The 20867-nt window shown below is 30.0% G+C and overlaps 2 protein-coding genes across 2 annotated transcripts; one reads left to right on the top strand and one right to left on the bottom strand.

Annotated features, from left to right (window-relative positions):
* The first annotated feature begins 16 nt into the window (after window positions 1-16).
* On the top strand, window positions 17-10563 carry LOC145632634 (uncharacterized). Its single transcript, XM_081684985.1, has 5 exons — window positions 17-42; window positions 7207-7261; window positions 7376-7988; window positions 8097-8207; window positions 10129-10563. The coding sequence occupies exons 1-4, from the start codon at window positions 17-19 to the stop codon at window positions 8192-8194; spliced, it is 792 nt and encodes a 263-aa protein (XP_081541111.1). The 3' UTR covers window positions 8195-8207; window positions 10129-10563.
* LOC145632633 (uncharacterized) lies at window positions 8556-9365 on the bottom strand. Its single transcript, XM_081684984.1, has one exon. The coding sequence runs from the start codon at window positions 9363-9365 to the stop codon at window positions 8556-8558; it is 810 nt and encodes a 269-aa protein (XP_081541110.1).
* Window positions 10564-20867: the final 10304 nt, after the last annotated feature.

The raw sequence follows: 20867 nt of genomic DNA, 5'->3' as shown, positions 1-20867 counted from the left end.
TGACAAGAAAACAACAATGGGGAATTCAATTACCCAAAAAGGGTAAATAATTATCCATAATAAATACTTATCCCATTCACTAAATAATTATTACGATCTATACTTATTTCGTATTCTATATTTCCAGCCATATATAATTTCAAACAACAAAATCTATTGGCAATCAAACGCTCACTATAAAAAAAAGATTTATAACATTGCAGTTTATGTCAAACAATTTAGAATCTTACAAAGCCTTATAATTAGATTATTTATAATCAAACCTCGAATAGATGATGATTCAAGAAATAATTAATATGCAAAACAGAACCAAAAGGGATAATGAAGGACAGAATTTAATTTGCTGTGTTACCTTCTCTTCAAGTGAATAATTTGACATTGCAAGCGACAACGTTCAGCTACTGCAAGTTAGATTACATCTTCCCATCAATCAAATGAGCATAAGTCACAAAACATAATACAAGTAGAAAATTAATTTTTGACTTTTTTTTTTATTATTATTCCTTAATTCATGCACCTTTTTTTTTTTTAATCATCTTTAATTTATGCGCTCTTTTATGATCCTTTTTATTCATAGAATTAACAACCCTGATTTTTGTTTTTTTTTTAAAAAAAAAATTAACAATTACTAATAAGTCTATTTGTAAAAATTAAAACTTATTTTTTTTTAGCTCTTTTTCTCACTATAATTGTCGTTTGATTGGAATTTTAGATATTTTTCCCACTATAATCGTCTTTAATTTAAGTAGAAGTACAAACTATTACTACTAAGTAATGTAATTCAATAATTAACAATTAATCCATTTTATTTATAAATTTTTTTTTTTTTTGAGCAATTTTTATAAATTTATCAAGCTGCAAATTGTGTTATCGAATTAACAACCCTCAAATATTTATTTAGCATCAACAATTCCTAGTAATTCTATTTATTAGTGTTTAGATTGGCCTTTGTAGTTATTTATTGTCATTATAATCGTATTCAGAAACCATTACAACAAAAAAAGTTAGAATTTTTGTTTAATTCAATGACTTCATGAAAACACAAACAAATTTTTTTTAAAAAAAACCATACAAAATCTGAATTAAAATGTTTATGAGATTAGGGATGCTCTTCAATTTACTTTGACGTTATAACAAATTAGAACTCAAAAGAGGTTTGATTTCATATTGAATTATCTCGAAAAATACATAATCAAATTACGCTCATAATTTTGTTTTCTTTTGGATATGATGTTTCATAATCTAAGAATTTACGAACTCTAAACTTAAAGCACTGATAATTAAATTAGATTAGATCAAATATAAACTCTTGATTGTGAAATTGATATGATGACGACAACAACAAACAACTATATATAATTCAACGGAGAACGCTTCAATGGAGAACGTTGAGTGCGCTGCAACGAAATAACTGAGAGTTTGAGAGAGAGGTAGGAAATAGGAGTGGAGGCTTTTTTTTTCTTATTCAGTAATTTTTCTGTGAAGTATATAAAGATTATATTCTTTTTTTTTTTTTTTTTTTTGAAAAAATAAAGATTATATTCTTTAAAAAAAATAAATTCCGTTTTTTTTATTTTTTTAAGTAACTATATGTTGCCAAAACACATTCCACCATGACAATTATTAATTTATTTTGTATATAATATAATAATTCCCTAAAGATTCTCAAAAAAAAAAAAATAATAATAATTTCCTAAAATATAAAAGTTTTATTGTTTCAAAAAAATTGCATGTGTTTTTTTACGGAGTAGTATATTGTTATTGATTATTGATGGATGATTACTTCCATTAACCTTATACGAATCACATAAGGAAATTAAATAATATGATATATTTAGTTTCCTAATTCTATCTTCTTTTTTCCCCTAATTCTATCTTAACAATCCCACTTGTAAATTGTAATATGATTCTTGGAATGAAGAACAGTTGAACCGCTTTTTTTTTTTTTTTTTTTTTTGGGTAGTCTTATGAACTAGGTTGATTAAGGAGTTTTGGGCTGCATACGGCCTATCCGAAGCCTAAACCAATTCATCCAAATCTGACTAGATCAATACATGATCTAAACCCAATTGGTATTACATACATCTTGGTGCACCTACAAATAGGTGCACCAAGCCCAAATAATAGCCCAGTAGCTATATCCACCCAAAAAACATGCCCGATACTATTCAGATTTTTATTAAGAAAAAATTATTTCCTCCTCTCTCAACCGCCATATCAATTTTTTAATTTGTTTGAAAAATTATGTTTCATCTCATAATTTCAAAATCTTTTCTCATTTATTTATTTTAATTTTCTCTCTCCTCTCTCCATTTTTCTCTCTCTAAAAAACTGTTTTACTGCCATGGATAAAAACAAATAACAGTTCTAAAAGGTGAACATTACTTAAATTTCTGTAAATTTGCTAATATAATTCAACAAATTTCTAAATTCATGAACATAATTGTCGTTTTAATTTTTTTTTCTTTCAATTTATTTTTTGTAGAAAATCAAAACTATGTTCTCCTACTAATGAAGATGAAGAAGTGTAATTAATTTATTACTCAAAATTTCAATTTTTTCTGAAATTTTCATTTTTGGAATAGTCCAATTAGCCAAATGTTCAACTCAGAACACCAAAAAAGAAGAAGTTAGATGATATACCTAAAGGAAGGCCAATTGTTTGTCAAAAAATATTGGAAGAATTAGACAAAGAAATATCAGAAAGTCCAATTAACAGGTATATTTATGTTCATATAGTTTCTGTTTGATGTTCATATACGTTGTGCTTTATGTCCATATATTATGTGCTTTATGAAGTAATAATTTGTTTAGAAATTCAATTAATTACGTTCGTATAATGTAATAATTTATTTAGATATTATTTATTTGCTCACTTTGTTGTTTGATTTTTAATTATTAGATCGACCAAGTACTGAACAACCACCAGAAACTTATGAACAACACACAATAACCACTGAACAACCCCCACAAACCACTTATTTGCCCTCACAAACCACTAATCAGCTCCCAGAAATATCTGATCTACCCCCATAAAATACTAATCAGCCCCAAAAAACACTAATCAGCCCCACAAAACATTGAATAGACCCTACAAACATTTGAACTACCCCCAACAAAACATTGATTAGCCCCCAAAGACATCAGAACTACACCCACAAAATATTAAACAACCTTAATTAACTTCTAAAAAGCCCCTAGAAACCAATGAAAAGCCCTCTGAAACCATTGAAAAGCCACCAGAATACATAGATAACCCACCAAAATCCGCTAAAAAGCCCCAAGAAACAAGTGAAAAGCACCTAGAAACCTTTGAATCCTCCACTAAAAACCTCCGAACCCCCCTTTAAAGACCACCTCTGAATGACCTTTTAAAAAACCTAAAGGAAAAAATTCCTACAACAAGTAGAGTAATAAGAAGTAAAAGCTCCCAAGAAGCAGGTTAGATTGAAGAAGCACCAAAAGTTCAGGAATCAACAAAGGTTCAGGAATGAACCCCTTACAAAAATTTCTGAACCCCCCTATAAAAACTTTTGAACCCCAACCACAAACCATTGAATACCCTATAAAAACTTCTAAACCCCAACCACAAACCATTAAACACCCTACAAAAACCTTTGAACCCCCTACAAAAACTTCTTAACCCCAACCACGAACCATTAAACACCCTACAAAAACCTCTGAACCACCTACAAAAACTTCTGAACCTCAATCACAAACCACTGAACACCCTACAAAAACATTTGAACCCCCTACAAAAACTTTTGAACCCCAACCACAAACCACTGAACACCTTACAAAAACTTCTAAACCCCCCCTACAAAAACTTTTGAACCCCAACCATAAACCACTAAACACCCTACAAAAACTTCTGAACCCGCACAAACCAATGAACACCCTACAAAAAATTCTAAACCTCTTACAAAAACTTCTTAACCCTAACCACAAACCACTAAACACCCTACAAAACTTCCGAACCCCAATGACAAACCACTTAACACCCTAAAAAATCTCTGAAATCCCTACCAAATTATTTGAACCCCAACCACAAACGCTGAACACCCTACATAAACTTCTGAACCCCAACCACAAACCACTAAAACACCCTTCAAAAAATTCTTGACCTAAAGACACTGCTTAGATGTTGCTCAACCTTCATACTTTCCTTATAAACAACTTCATATGTTTCAATTGTAATAAACAAACATAGTTCATAATAATCATTACTGGAGTTAAAAAATAAAACAACAAAGTTCAAATATTGGAAAAAAATGTTCATAATTACGTTTACAATTATTTTCTAAAAAGCATATATACATACTCAGAAAATTATGTAAAATGGAAGATTCATTAAAGTAACCTAAATGTTCAAAAATAGAAACAATGTTCATAATATGATACTGCTAATAACAATTTTGATAATAAATACAATGGAAAGTGCGTTACTCAAATTATATGAAAAAAATATTCAAAAACATGGTATAAACAAATTATATTCATCAAATACAAATTAAAGTATCAATTCAACAATTAAATTATAAATGATACTGAAAATCATAAAAAAAAATAGCAATTAAAATCAAAAATCAAATTCAACACACTTTCAACAGCTTACATAACATTAAATATATGAATATCTTTCAAATAATCAATCAAAATCAGTTGTTCATAAAAAAAAACATACACATGTTCAAATATCTAACATAATAGGTTTATAATTACAAAACATAAAAAAGTTTTAAAAATTCATAAATCGAAAACATAATAAATTTTCATATGCAAAGAATCAAATGTTCAGATATATAGATTATAAAGTATAGAACACCAATTTTTTTTAAAATGATTACAAAATACACATATCTAAAAAAAGTTCATAAGAAATGTATCACATGTTCAAAATTATAATTAAGATGTTCATAAATCCAAAAATATATGTCAGTAAAAATATATCTTTATAGAAAACGTATCCTACGTTCAAATTTTTAACTTAAAATGTTCAAAAGACCAAAATGTAACAAAAAATAGATCTATTAATAATAGAATACACAAATATCACTAACAAAAAAAATTAAAATAATATGAAATCTACATATATCGAAATTCAAACCTAGCCGTAGTGATTTAGACAATGGAATTTCATTGGAAAATAATCAACTCCGTCGTCTTAAACACCTTCTCCTCGTCAAATCCTCCATTTTAAACTTCACTTCTTTGCAAAAACTCCATTAACAAAGCTTCAAATTGAAGGTTGAAGAAAACGAATTTTGAAATTAATATATGGTGATCAACAATGGTGATGAAGGAATTAAATCAACAACAATAATGAATGAATTTAAGAAAAAGAAAAATAGAGGTGAGAGAAATTAGTTAGAAATTATGAATTGTCAGAGGAAAAGATGAAGAATCTCGATTTATGGTGATGAATGAATGAATTTAAGAGAGAGAAAAATAGAGGAGAGAGAAGATAGAGGAGAGAGAAATCAGAAATTAAAAAAGTGTGAGGGAGGAGAAGAGAGGAGAGAGAAAATACCGATATATAATAATGTTGGCAGTGATGATAAATTGTAAAAAACGTGGCATCTTATTACTAGTGGTGCACACAGTTTAACATGCACCATGGTGCATGTTATAATTTGCCAACTAAGGCCCCATTCTTTAGAGCTGCTCTGCTCTGCTCAAATCAAATCCGCTCTGCTCTGCTCTGCTCAAAAGAATTTTGCTCTGCTCTGCTCAACTCTACTATGCTCTATTTTCAAATAATAATAATTAATAATAACAACATAATAATTAATATTCAATAATAATAATTAATATTGTACTAATGATAATAATTTATTATTTTGAATAATTGTTATAATTATTAATATTAAAAATAATTTTAATAATAATTATTATTAATAATAACTAATACTTCCTCCGTTTTCTTTTACTTGCAACACTTCCCTAAAAAGGAAATGTCACAATACTTGCAACATACCATAAAAGGAAAGTATCTTTTTTGTTTTTTACAATTATACCCCTAATTTACTTCCCTCATTAATTGCTAAACACCCACCCACTACCTAATACGAAGTATCATTTATTACTATTACTAATCTTTCCCTCCCTTTTATTAACAGACATACTTTATTTTCTAGGATTCTTTTTATTTTCTGGATTGTTCTCATATTTTCTTTGAGTTTCACATGAACATTGAAGAACCCTAGTTTCATTATCCCACTTTCTCTCTCATCCAAAATTTCAGATCTTGCCCGATTTTCCCTCAATTTCGTCAATTCTTCATAAATTCTGGACATTTGGCCCATTGGCTTCATCCTGAACCAAGGGAAGATGTACTATCGTGCATTCGTGCGTAGGAAACCGACTGCAAGGCTCGAAATGTTGTCGTGCCGGGCTGCAAGGTCTTCCTAATTTAAAGTACTGGGTATGTTCTAGCTCGAATTAGGATGCAACCAGTTGATTTTTGATTTTTTTTTCTTTATATTTCGATTTGCATGCATTAGAATTGGAATTGGAAATTATATTATACACTAATTTGGGGGTAATATTTTCATGCGATTGATTTTGATCTACCATCTGAAAGAATCAAGTTCATTTTAATAAGCTTATTAGACATGCATTTTGTTCAATTTGGATGTCATTTGATGTTTTGACTATGGAAAAATCAGTAGTACTCTGAACAAATATTGTTAGGTAGTATGCTTATGATATTATAAGCATTGTAATAGTATTGCTTCTTCCAAGGTACTAATTTGGGATATAAATAATTGATGTATGCCTTTTTTTAATGGATAATGGGGAAAATAAATTGAAGTTCTATGATTACTCTGACTAGTGTGAATGTGTGATTAAATAAATACTTAGTGGATAGTGAGGAGGAATCTGGAATCCTAATGATAAAAGATTAGTTGTATCTTTTTAGATACTACCATTAATTTATTCTTGGTATCATGATATTAGACATGATTAAATAACCCCTTGTTCATTTCGATCTGATCAAGTGTGGAGTCATAGGCTATATTGGATTTTAGCAATTACAACTTTATTAAAATATTATAGGTTTATGACTTTCCTTTTTAATTGTTTAGCTGTATGTTCTCTCTTGGTTTATTAATCAGTGATTGTTATTGTTATGAGTTGAATACTTTGTTTTATTTAAATTTACTAGGTGGTGTTTAAAAGTGGTTTTTGTCTCTTGTTTAATAGTGTAGATTCAGGACTTCTCCGTGAAGCAGTGCTAAAAATGAGTAGGAAACGCAACGTCACAGGTAATTTGTGTCTTAATCATCATCATGAGGAGGAAGACGACTACAAAGCAACGGGTCACAAAAAAAGTTGTGGTCTTGTTAAGGAAAATCCCATTCCTAATTAAAAGCCACTCATCCTTCCTCCATATGCCCCTTCATGGGAAAGACGAGCAATTAGGATTACCAATGACACTGACAATTTCAAAGACATTCATGGCACTATTTACTATGAGTATGAAGATATCCCTCCATATGATCCTTCTGCGTGGGAAAGACAAGCCACGAGAAAATGCAATGTCACAAGTATTTTCAAAGATATTCATGGTAATATATACCGCGAGTATGAAGATCTACATCACCCTGATGTGGAATGGGAACAGAATCAACAAAGGCTTAAACGGGAAACATGTTGGTCTCAGGCATATGATAGCGAGGAAGACTACAAAACACTAGGTGACAAAGAAATGTGTAGTCCAAAAAAAGAAAATTCTTGGTCAAATGATGACTCCGAGTTCATCCCTAACTCAATGCCACAAGACCTTCCTCCATATGATCCTCTTTCATGGGAAAGGCAAGAACCATGTTTCCACTCCCCTAAGATTGAAAACACATGGCACAATGTGAGTGAAGCTCTGGATACCCCAGAGGAAATCTGGAGAACTAATGTTCTCACTCCATGTAAACTTCGTATCGGGAATTTAGTATCTCTTGATGTAAGATTACAGCAAAGGGATTCACCAGGTAAATTATTAACATCTGCAGCATATAAATTTGTGTACATATGTTCCTTTATTAGATTTCAAGCTGCTAATTTATGTTTTCAAATGTTGTTCTTTGTTGCAAGCAAAGTAGGGTCTGCTGCATATACTGAAAAGGGTGAAATCCTTCCATTGAAGAACGATTTCATGCATAAGATGGATTATGACTCCGACGAGACTCAACCTTGAAGAACATGGGTTGGTATGTCCTATCTCTTTGGTTAGATTTGCATGAAAAAATAAAGTATAAAGGCTATAGTAGGATATGCTTGTAATAAATATGTAAACTATAGTCATGCATGCAATTACAATTTTCTTACACAAAATATTGTGTCCCCATAGGGCCATAGATTTCAAGTGCATGTTTACAAAAACTTCTACTTTTCACCATTACAATTCACAACTACGTTCTTAATTAACTGAGTTTTTCCAAAAAATCTACTTTTGCCCTCTACTTCACATCTCATAAGTTGGACCTTTACATCGATACAAAAAGTTATTTTCTTATGAAATTTTCAAAAGGGACTTCCTTGTTTGCATTAATGATCTTTCACAACATGTTGGCATTTGATGATTCACACCTTTCTATGATTCCTTCGTTCAAAAAATTGATCGAATCTAGGACCAACTCATTTGACACTTCAACATAGGATGGTAATAGACCCAACCTTTGAAGTCTTTTCTTGCCCTTATGAGGATTTTTGAAATTGTTGCCTCCCTTGACTTTCATAATTTCCTCCATTACATACATTGAGTGAAGCCAAGTCATGTTAATGATCCTTGGATCATAACTAGCATATGAGGTCAGAACACTTTCAACCAACTCTTCAACTGATTCAGGAAACTCTTGGTGTTGAATTGCTTGAATTGCCCTAAAAAACCCCAAGTCCAATACATTGAGGTCCGGAGATTGAGCAGGCTGGCAGATTAGGTGCATGTCAAAACCATCCTTATTTGCTTCTTCCAAAAATTCTGGATCATCAATGTTTATGTGAGGCCTTGGATTATCTTGCTGGATCCATATAGTCTTGCATGAGTTTTCTGGCCATGTAGCTCTAATTGCAGGCATCACTTCTTCTAAAATCATTTTCTTGATGATATCCCTTGTGATGGTTTGTTTTGCTTTCGTTTCTATAGTGCCCTTTTCTCTGTTTTTGCTACTTCTTTGTGCTGGCACTTGTTCAGTGAATGGAAACATCCCTGTTTTCCCATCCCAATTTATGTATCCATTTGAAGCAATGTGTGGTCTGGCCGATGTGCCCATGAACATGACTTTTTGCACGTGAGTCCTACTTTGAACAGCTCTGTATGGATCTTGTTCTTCTGATAGCAGGTAAAATCTTTGTGTTATCCTACTCATGAAAACCATTTTTCGTCGATGTGGACCATGTTGTACATCATCTTAAACCTTGGTAATGTGTGAATAGTTCCTGGTATAACTCTAGATAAAACAAACTCTAATCTTGCTGTTCTATGTTTGTCTGTTAACTTTGGTTTGATTGAGTTTGTGTGTGATCTTAGAATCCCCCTCTTAAGTAGCCTATAAACTGTATATGGGCTAACACCAAGTGCAGCTGCAAAAGATCTTAGTGTTGTTCTCTGTTTAAGTGGAATAGAGCATAGAATTTCCTCATCGGTAAGCAAAGGCTTCCTGCCACAATTTTTCTTTGCATGATTAACACAAATGTCTTGGCCTTCTGTTTTTTGTTTTTTAGCTTTCGACCAAATCCTATGGATTGTTGTCCTATTAACACCATATTTAATACCTAAGTGCTTAATTAATCCCCTTGGTACATTCAAGTTTGTTGTTTCTGCAAACAGTTCCATAACTAATTGTTGCCTCAATTCATTGTTCATCATTGGTCTTTTATTCCCTAAATCGTGTCCAGAATTTGGGTATGGGATCTGGTTGTCAATGTTTACAAAAGATGGAACATTTAACTCAATGCATGCATCATTATAAGCTTCAAACTCATCATGCTCATCATCAGAATCAGACAAATACCATACCTCATCATCTGGCACATCTTCATCATCATCATCATCAATTTCAGCATTTATGGCATCTTCCATTTGAAGCATTTCTTCGACAGTGACGATGTTAATGTTATTGTTGTTCTCAGGGGTGTTGGAATCATTGCCAAAGTGATTGTTGACTACACCTTCAAGATCAAGAAGCTCTTCCATCGTAATATCCGGAAAATCGTCAAAGCCTTCACAAACCAAGTAGCTTCCAAATGAATTAGCCATAGAATAAACATGCAGTGGAGAAAAAATTAACAGAAAGTGTTTTGTGTTCAAGTGTGATTTAAGAGAAATTAGAAAGCTTCTTTTATCTGAGAGAAAGTAAATTCAAAAGTGGAAAAAAAAAATGGAACATTGGAATTGTGTTTAAGTTTTTTAAATATGCTGTAACTTTGATAAAGTTTGTCAACTTTTTAAAATTTGGTGGGGTTGGCGGGATATTTAAATTTTTAGAGCTTCCACCAAAATTTTGGGCTTTTTAATCAATTGTAAAAGCCTTACGTGGGAAGCACTCAGATTTAATTATACTTTGATTAAAGTCATTAACATTACTTGGGGACCATGTGCACATGCTGTTGGCTTGTTTTCTTAATAACCGTGCTCAATGGTGTGTTGCAAGTAAAAGAAAACGGAGGAAGTATATATTAATCATAATAATTATTAATAATAATTATCAATAATAATATTTAATAATTCAAACTATTAAGAATTAATATTTAATAATATTATTAATTAATAATTTCTAATAATTATAACAATTCTTTCAAAAAAAAATAATAATAATAATTAATAACAATTTCTTTTATAAACATTTGATATTAGAATCACAATGTGTAGAAACATTTTATGTGGTATTAATTGTTAGTTCATAGAGTTGAATTATTTTTCATATCTTTCCATACAATTTAAGAATTTAAAAAAAAAAAAAAAAAAAGGGTTGTTTTCAAGTAATACTTTGTATATTATTTTTTTTTTAGGGTTGAAAATATATGATTAAGACAAATTTATAAGTAAAATCATTATTACTCATTATTAAATCATTTTATTTTAAAATTTTTGTGAAATAAATATAAGTAAACCGTTGTCTTTTATCTTTTTACTATTAACATATGTTAAATATGATACACATATATACGTGTTTTCACTCATTTAAATCGTATATGCACTTATTAACAATAATAACAACAACAACAACAACATTAATAAAAATAACATTAATAATAGTATTAATAATAATGTTGAAATCTGCTCTGCTCGGCTCGACTTTGCTCGGCTTTGCTATCTTGAAATCTGCTCTGCTGAAATTTAATCTGCTCTGCTCTGCTGACCCCTACTCTGCTCTGCCCAGAAGCTCAAAAGAATAGGGCCTAATTGTAACCTTTAATCTGAATATTGGTTTTTCCAAAGTGTTCTCATGGACACATGTTAAGGGATTATAATGATTTGATGACGACTTAAAAAATAGTTATGTTTAAAAAATGAAAAGTAGTAAAATTAATCTTCATTATTTTTCAATAAAAAAATTTACCATATTTTTTCCAATTTTCTTATTCAATACCGTATATTTAATTTGATGTGTCACCTTCTCTTCAAGTGAATAATTTGACATTGCAAGCGACAAGCGTTTCAATCAATTGAGCATAAGTCACAAAACAGAATACGAGTAGAAAAATTTATTTTCAACTTTTTTTTTTCCTTAATTCATGAACTTTTTTTAATCATCATTAGTTGATGCACTCTTTTTTTTTTTTTTTAATCATTTTGAATTCATGCATAAGTACCCATAAACTATCACAAATTCTTATATGTGTTTGTTAGTGATATAAGGGTTACGTCAGGGTTACTTTGTCATTGTTATAGGCTTAGCTCATTAATATTATAGGGGTTACTCAATCAGTGTTACAAAGTAATTTAAATAAACAAATGATCCTTTTTATTTATATAATTAACAACCCTGAATTTTTTTTTAAAAAAATTAACAATTACTAATAATTCTTTTTGTAAAAATCAAAACATTTTTTTTAGCTCTTTTTCTCACTATATTGGAGGAGGGCCTTCCACCGGGGCCATTAGGGGCCTGCGCCACGTAAATTATTTTTCTTAAGGGGCATATTGATTAGTTTTGAGTGAGGTAAAATATTCAAATCTCGACCCCTCTAATATTTTCGGCCAAGATCTGCCACTAACTATAATCTATCTATCTATCTATATATTATACTAAAAGACAAGCGCCTCAATGTAAGGATGACAAATGTCACTCTCTCATTGGCTTATCTTAAGTATAAAATATATCTTTATAATTACTGTTTAAATGTTCAAGCATAATTATTTTTTGTTAAACTTCAAACAATAAAAGCAAGTTTCTATACATGTATAAGATTTTCATGATTTCCTAACATAAATATTGATTTAATTTTTTTATAATAAATATATACTTTCCAATACTACAAATAATCCATAAAGTCTTTCCAATCTTTATTTATAGCCAAATTAAAGAATAATAACTAATTTGAAACAATATGATTAAAGTGGCTTAATTAAGGAAACAAATATTTCGTATTTTGAAAGGCTAATATTGTTTTTTTTTTATGAAAATTAAATAAAATCAATATAATTTAGTTTGACATCTATTATCAAATCTATCTATATATTATACTAAAAGACAAGCGCCTCAATGTAAGGATGACAAATGTCACTCTCTCATTGGCTTATCTTAAGTATAAAATATATCTATATAATTACTGTTTAAATGTTCAAGCATAATTATTTTTTGTTAAACTTCAAACAATAAAAGCAAGTTTCTATACATGTATAAGATTTTCATGATTTCCTAACATAAATATATATTTAATTTTTTTTATAATAAATATATACTTTTCAATACTACAAATAATCCATAAAGTCTTTCCAATCTTTATTTATAGCCAAATTAAAGAATAATAACTAATTTGAAACTATATGATTAAAGTGGCTTAATTAAGGAAACAAATATTTCGTATTTTGAAAGGCTAATATTGTTTTTTTTTATGAAAATTAAATAAAATCGATATAATTTAGTTTGACATCTATTATGAAATCAATACAAACATTTAAAAAAAATCAGATGTACAATAAAATATTGTGCACCTATTATGAAAGCAACCTTGTAATGAATGAAAGCTATTTATGCTTTATTGATAAAAGTTACCCAAAATAGTCTACAAGTTATCCTAAATTCAATTCAAGTAATCGGTTGAATACAATCCATCTATTCTATATATATTATACTAAAAGACAAGCGCCTCAATGTGAGGATGACAAATGTCACTCTCTCATTGGCTTATCTTAAGTATAAAATATATCTATATAATTACTGTTTACATGTTCAAGCATAATTATTTTTGTTAAACTTCAAACAATAAAAGCAAGTTTCTATACATATATAAGATTTTCATGATTTTCTAACATAAATATTGATTTAATTTTTTTTATAATAAATATATACTTTCCAATACTACAAATAATCCATAAATTCTTTCCAATCTTTATTTATAGTCAAGTTAAAGAATAATAACTAATTTGAAGCAATATGATTAAAGTGGCATAATTAAGGAAACAAATATTTCGTATTTTGAAAGGCTAATATTATTTTTTTTTTTTATGAAAATTAAATAAAAAGATATAATTTAGTTTGACGTCAATTTGAAATCAATACAAACATTAAAAAAAAAAAAAAAAAAATCAGATGTACAATAAAATATTGTGCACCTATTATAAAAGCTACCCTGTAATGAATGAAAGTTATGTATGCTTTATTGATAAAAGTTACCCAAAATAGTCTACAAGTTATCCTAAATTCAATTCAAGTAATCGGTTGAATAAAAAAGTTTTTGATAAAGATACAAAATAGTGTAAAAATTACTTTTATCGTTTGTTGTACTCCTTGACAATACTGAATGCTGAGCCGAAATGTTGTCTTGGAAAAAAATACATAATCTTGAACAAAAATTTAATTTTAATCGGCCTTTCATTTTCTATACAATGTCTTTTACAATGACCTTTTGTTTTTCTTACATTAATTTAAAAAAAAAAAAAAACTGAACCAATAACCAATCTAAACAAGAAGAATAAAGTTAAATTGAATTAGATATTTGACGGAAAAATTATAGATATAAAATGTATTATAACTATTACTCGTGTTTTAAATTGTAACTATTACTTATGAATTTTTTTTTAGAAAAACTAACATTTTGATTTAAAAATCGTGCATTGCTCATGTACTATACTAGATATACAACAATCATGTGCAATAATTTATGTTGTTTTATACATAATAATACTTTTAACTATAATAGTATGTGTATATAATATAATATTTTTTATAATATAAAAAAGTATATGTGTATAATATAATATTTTATAACACATGTCCTCCATACCAAGTGTTTGATTGTTGGCGTAGTGGTGATTGAGACTACACTTGGTAGGGAGGAACTGTGTTCGCTCCCCTGCAACAATAATCGGAAGGGGAGTGGAACCTAATAGCCTATAACAGATCCTCAGATCTGGATTAGCCCAAAGGGTGAACCGGATAGATTTTCCAAAACTCAATGCATATTTGACGGGAATTAACTTATCCTTCATCTATCTTATACAAAACTCCAAAGTCTAATTTTTTTTTTCAAAATATAATAATAACATTTGTAAATTTTTGTTAATATGAAAGATATAAACCTATCAAAATGTATATATAGTTAAATTGTTTAATAACTTATATCGAATGCGTAGTTTTATTAAAATTATTTGCATGTAATCATTAAATGTGTTGGATGTTGTGTAGCTATGCAATGTCCAAAACTTTAGTTCAGCGACTTTGATTTAGTGATTGTACGGTAAAAAGATATTGACTTCGATCTTGAAACCTAATAGTCTAATAAATTCTAAATAGAAAAATTAAAACAAAAGGAAATGAAAATAGTAAATGGCTTTAAATATTGAAATAAACATAACCTTTTAAATCAATTTAGCGAATTCAAGAGACAATTTTAAGGCTTTTAAAATTAAATGGGGGAAAATATATGTAAAAAGAACATTTTTAGATATATAAATGTCCATGCACTATTATAAGAGTTTTGTTAACCATTTTATAATTAAGGTAGGGATAAATCTTAGTAATATATACTCCGTATATTTTATTTATATAAAATTATCAGTATCCATACCTATATATGAAGTATTTGTGTTGTATACTATATTTAATCAGCTGTTGGTTATATATATGACTATTATATAATTCCTCTGTTCTTTTTTACTTGACCTGTTTCTTTTATCAAGTTTGCCAATGCAAAACTTTAACGATCAATAACTTCAATTCTCCATAAGTAAAAGTTATAAAAGTAAAGTATTATGATAGTACTTATTGAGACGAATCCAAAAAGATCATACGTGAATATATTTTTCCTTACATATTATTCACAAAAGACGGTCAAAGGAGGGGTGGTGAATAGTGTAAAAGTCAAAGCGGATCAAGTAATAAAGAACGGAGGAAGTAATATATAGTTTTTGGCACAATGCTTAACTTAGGAAAATATATGTTCTGGTAGGTCAAATATAAGGTTATTATTGTGTCTATAGATTTAATGAGTGCGGCGGGTAAATAAAACATGTATATATTAGATTGATTGTAGCTACTGGTGCGGATGGTATGATAAGAAAATTTTAGTTTTTTCTCAACGGGAGATATAAATAAATTAGTCCACTTCTTATATAGCTATGTGGAGTATTATTCAATTATTTTTCAATTAATAAAATAACATTATAAAAAATTAAAAGAAATTCAAATAACATAAAATACTATTCAAATAACGTTCCTTTAATTTTTTATTTTTTTTATTGACCATTAGTAGCCAAGTCCTTTAATAGTAAATGAATTACCTTTTTTTTTTTTTTTTTTTTCCTACGGGTTTAATAATTTGATTTATAAACCGTGCATTGCACGGGCACTATGCTAGTTGTCTTAATAAAACAATAACTTAACACTAAAACAGACACCGGGAATGACACGTGTCACATCCTAGTGCTGTTTTTTACCTCCAAAACTCCCCTTCTAATTCCCTTTTTTAACTTTTTTTTTTTGAATATTTGATACAACTTTTTTTTTTTTGAAGGGAAACCATAGAAATAGCATAAATTAAACAAGTCAAATGACACTTACATAAATCAAGTAAAGACTACAAAGAATAGATCTAACATCAGAAACATATTTTTTCTCCTAATCTACTAACTTCTCTACTGAAGAACAGACTGTAAACCATTGATGATGTCCTTGCGTCTTCCCAAAATACAGCAATCTCACAAATTCGTGTAGCATCAAAGGAGAAAGATCAGTTTCGTCGCAGAAGATTTGCTATCTTCGTCCCTCTTGACCCATAAACCCTAAAATAGAAAAAGAAAACAGAAAAACCCCATAGAAGGGGAGAAACAACTCTCATAAAGAAAGACTCACAAACTCTCATGAAGAGAGACTCACAACCTATTATAAATAGAGACTCAATTATTGACCAATAAACTATGCAAAAACTACATAAAATATATACTAAAGAGGAGATTGGGGGCTTACCATGAATTTTTTCCATCCATGGCAGCCCCTAATAGATCTAATTTTGGGGTTTTTTTTGGATTCTTGTGGGGTTGCCGCTAGAGAGAGAATAGCAGTTATCAAGATTTTTTTTTTTTTTTGGTGTTGCAGCTGAGACAACTATAACAATATAATTCAAATTCTTTTATATTATCATTATGACAAAAATATATTTTTTTTTATTTGGTATTCATAATTCTTCCATATATATATTTCCTAAAATATTATTCCAACTCCTTTCCATATATACGCTGTAATAAATAAAAAGTAATACTGTAGACACCCATTTGTGTCTCCCCAAAACCAAACCCAGTGATGAGTACCTTTCACGTCGAATCATAATCGAATTGAGTGAAAGTGTGGAAAGTCTAGTGTTGCGGATAGTTTTAATTTCTTTTCTCTTCTCTCTGTTTTTGAAAACTTATTTTAAGAAAATAGCCAATCCGGTTTGTTTGGTCCATGATATGGGTCCAATAGTAGTGTAGTTGGATGGGGCTTGACAAGAGCTTTCCAACGATATATTATAAGCCCAATTCCGATGAATATTGAGGAAGTTATGGCCAATTTACTAAACTGGGCCCGGTTTGAGCCTTATATACGGCCCAATGATCTAGGGGAGGGCCTAATATGATTTATCATTCCTAATGCAATTAGGAATGATTATAGTCTTCTAGATTCTTCTAGAAGGTTCTTTTCATTCCTAATTTAATTAGCTTTGATAAATCGACTTTTGTTGACTTTTCAGAGTTTTAATTAAAATCAAAAAACATTTTCGAGGAAAAGATACGATTTTATCCTCCAGTACGACAAACTTATCTGATTTTCGAAAACGCGTCAAAAACAGGCCTGACGCCTGACTTCAGGCATTGGCGCTTGGAACCAGGCCAGGCGCCTGGTGCCAGCCATTGGCGCCTGGCGCCAATTAGCTGGTGCTGGCGCCAGCTCTGTTTTGCGTGCGCCAACCTCTTTTTGCGTGCGCCAAGTGCTCTGTTTTGATATTTTATCTTTTTGGCTGATTTCTCTATAAATAACGTATTAAAAAAACGCCGTTTTCATTCATCAACAATCAGTTTTAATTAATATACACCTACAATCAGTTTTCATTCGCAATCATTAATTCTCTAATCATTCACCAATTCTCATCATTCACGAGTTCTCATCTACAATCAGTTTTAATTAGCATTCGCCTACAATCATTCATTAATTCTCTCATTCATCTCTTTCTTTCTGTTCTTTTTCTAAACTTTGTTTTTACATACAAATTCCGCATTCGCAAGATCTAGAAACACCTAGTCATATTCGAAGTTTCCTTCGCCCTAGACGTGAAAGGTTTAATTTCTGAGGGTTTGGTCTCAAATCTCTATTTCAATTACTTGATTTAATTGTTTTGTTTATTATTTTCCTTGAAGTTACTAACGTGTGTATTTTGTTATTAGAAAGAGGTACGAGGCATCAAAGTAAGTGCTTTAATGATTTTTATTGATATTATGATGTAGAAATCATGTTTATATTGTTATTATGATATTCCTAGTATCATGTCTAGGGTAATTTTAATATTAAATATGATTGTTGTGATGCTTCCTATGTTCTTCCTAATGCTTATGATTGCTAGTATCATGTTAGGGTTAAAGATTTGATCTTGATTGTTAGTGACATGCTAGGGTTTGTTATTAATCTTGTTAGTATCATGCCTAGGATCTTGCTATTATTATGCTTTAATATTAACATGAACATGATTATGATTGTGATTGTTATGATTTATGATGATTATAAATATTATTATTATTATTATTATTATTATTATTATTATTATTATTATTATTATTATTATTATTATTATTATTATTACTTTGATGATGATTGTTATTCATGTTTATTCTAATGATTTATTATTTATCATGTTGCTTGATATTTATTTTTATTGCTTGATCACGCCTTTTATGCATGTGTAGGGAATAAATTTCAAGCGTTAACCCCTAGCTTGAACCCCACTTTGGTCATACACTAAAGTACGGTGGCGTCCAAAAGGGAAGATAGAGCAAAAGAGTCGCCAACAAGTTTTAGGAACTTGTAAACTGTTCATAGGAGGAAGGTTACCCCCCTTAACGATCCAAGAGATCGTCAACTCCATAAGGTCTAGAACCAAATAAGGGTTCGGAGATGAAGGTACAAATCCAACCTAAAAGAGATTGAACCTGCCCTAATAATCGGCCTCTACTTTATTCTGATCGTATTCATGTGCACTTTTTAATTAACATGCAATCAATAGGTTTAGCCCTAAACCTGTTTATCTATGTTGGTTGAATATTAATGCACGAATAAACTATTATTGGCGATCACTTGAATTTATAATCACATTAACCCTAAATAAGATTATTAATTATCTTATTAAGTGTAATTACAAGTACCAATTCCCTTTAAACATGCATAAAAGATGTGATCAAGCATTAACAATAAATATCAAGCAACATAATCATAATCAATCATTACAATAAACATGAATAATAATAATCATCATAATAATAATAATCATAATAATAATAATTAAAACAATCGTAATAATCATAAATAAAATAATCATCATCAAAATAATAATAATAATAATATTCATAATCATCATAAATTATCACAATTATAATCATAATCATGTTCATGTTAATATTAAAGCATAATAACAATAGCAAGATCCTAGGCATGATACTAACAAGATTAATAACAAACCCTAGCATGTCACTAAGCATTAAAAATCAAATCTTTAACCCTAACATGATACTAACAATCATAAATATTAGGAAGAGAATAAAAGGCATCGCAGGAATCATAATAAACATATTTGATATTATAACCTTTTCCCTAAACATGATACTAGGAATATCATAATAACAATTTAAATATGATTTCTACATCATAATATCAATTAAAACCATTAAAGCACTTACTTTGATGCCTCGTACCTCTTTCTAATAACAAAATACACACGTTAGTAACTTCAAGGAAAATAATAATCAAAACAATCAAACTAAATAATTGAAAGAGAGATTTGGGACCAAACCATCAGAAATTTATAAACCTTTGATGTCTAGGGCGAAGGTAACTTCGAATATGGCTAGGTGTATCTAAGTCTTGCGAATGCGGAATTTTGTATTTCAGAAAAGGCTAGTTTAGAAAAGAGAGAGAGATAATAATAAAGAAAATCTTGATGAGAGTTTGTGAATGAAAACAGAGTTTTTACGACGTTATTTATAGAGAAAATCAGCCAAAAAAGATAAAATATCAAAACAGAGCACTTGGCGCACGCAAAACGATATTGGCGCACGCAAAACAGAGCTGGCGCCAGCACCAGCTTATTGGCGCCAGACACCAATGGCTAGCACCAGGCGCCAGGCCTGGTTCCAGGCGCCAATGCCTGAAGTCAGGCGCCAGGCCTGTTTTTGACACATTTTCGAAAATCAGATAAGTTTTCCATACTGGAGGATAAAATCGTATCTTTTCCTCAAAAATGCTCTTTGATTTTAATTAAAACTCTGAAAAGTCAACAAAAGTCAATTTATCAATGCTAATTAAATTAGGAATGAAAAGAACCTTCTAGAAGAATCTAGAAGACTAAAATCATTCCTAATTGCATTAGGAATGATAAATCATATTAGGCCCTCCCCTAGATCATTGGGCCGCACATAAGGCTCAAAAGGGGCCCAGTTTAGTAAATTGACCATAACTTCCTCAATATTCATCGGAATTGGGCTTAAATATATCGTTGGAAAGCTCTTGTCAAGCCCCATCCAACTACACTACTATTGGACCCATATCATGGACCAACCAAACTGGATTGGCTGTTTTCTTAAAATAAGTTTTCAAAAACAGAGAGAAGAGAAAATAAATTAAAACTATCCGCAACACTAGACTTTCCACACTTTCGCTTCATTCGATTATGATTCGACGTGAAAGGTACTCATCACCGGGTTTGGTTTTGGGGAGACACAAATGGGTGTCTACAGAAGCCCCCACTTTGACTGAGTTTGGAGAAACGTAAGTTTCGAAAACAAAAGTCAAAGTATCGATAGGGACGGAGAATGATTCAGAACGTTGTGCGATCCTAAACCACTCTTGTAATGCCAATACCTGCAAACTAGCGTTAGTTTAAACAGATAAAAGAGTTAAGAAACGTGTATCTGGCACCGTCGAGCACACGTCTCTGAAAGTAACCGATTTGCTGCCGCTTTA

Source organism: Chenopodium album, chromosome 5, assembly GCF_948465745.1.
Source record: "Chenopodium album chromosome 5, dcCheAlbu1.1, whole genome shotgun sequence".
Taxonomy (NCBI): domain Eukaryota; kingdom Viridiplantae; phylum Streptophyta; class Magnoliopsida; order Caryophyllales; family Amaranthaceae; genus Chenopodium; species Chenopodium album.
This window is presented reverse-complemented; position numbering and strand designations above follow the sequence as displayed.

Coding starts and splice junctions, on each gene's coding strand:
- LOC145632634 (XM_081684985.1), top strand. CDS start 17: ATGGGGAATTCAATTACCCAAAAAGG. Junction 43..7,206: donor AATTCAATTACCCAAAAAGG/GTAAATAATTAT, acceptor CTTGTTTAATAG/TGTAGATTCAGGACTTCTCC. Junction 7,262..7,375: donor AAATGAGTAGGAAACGCAAC/GTCACAGGTAAT, acceptor CCTAATTAAAAG/CCACTCATCCTTCCTCCATA.
- LOC145632633 (XM_081684984.1), bottom strand. CDS start 9,365: ATGAGTAGGATAACACAAAGATTTTACCTGCTATCAGAAGAACAAGAT.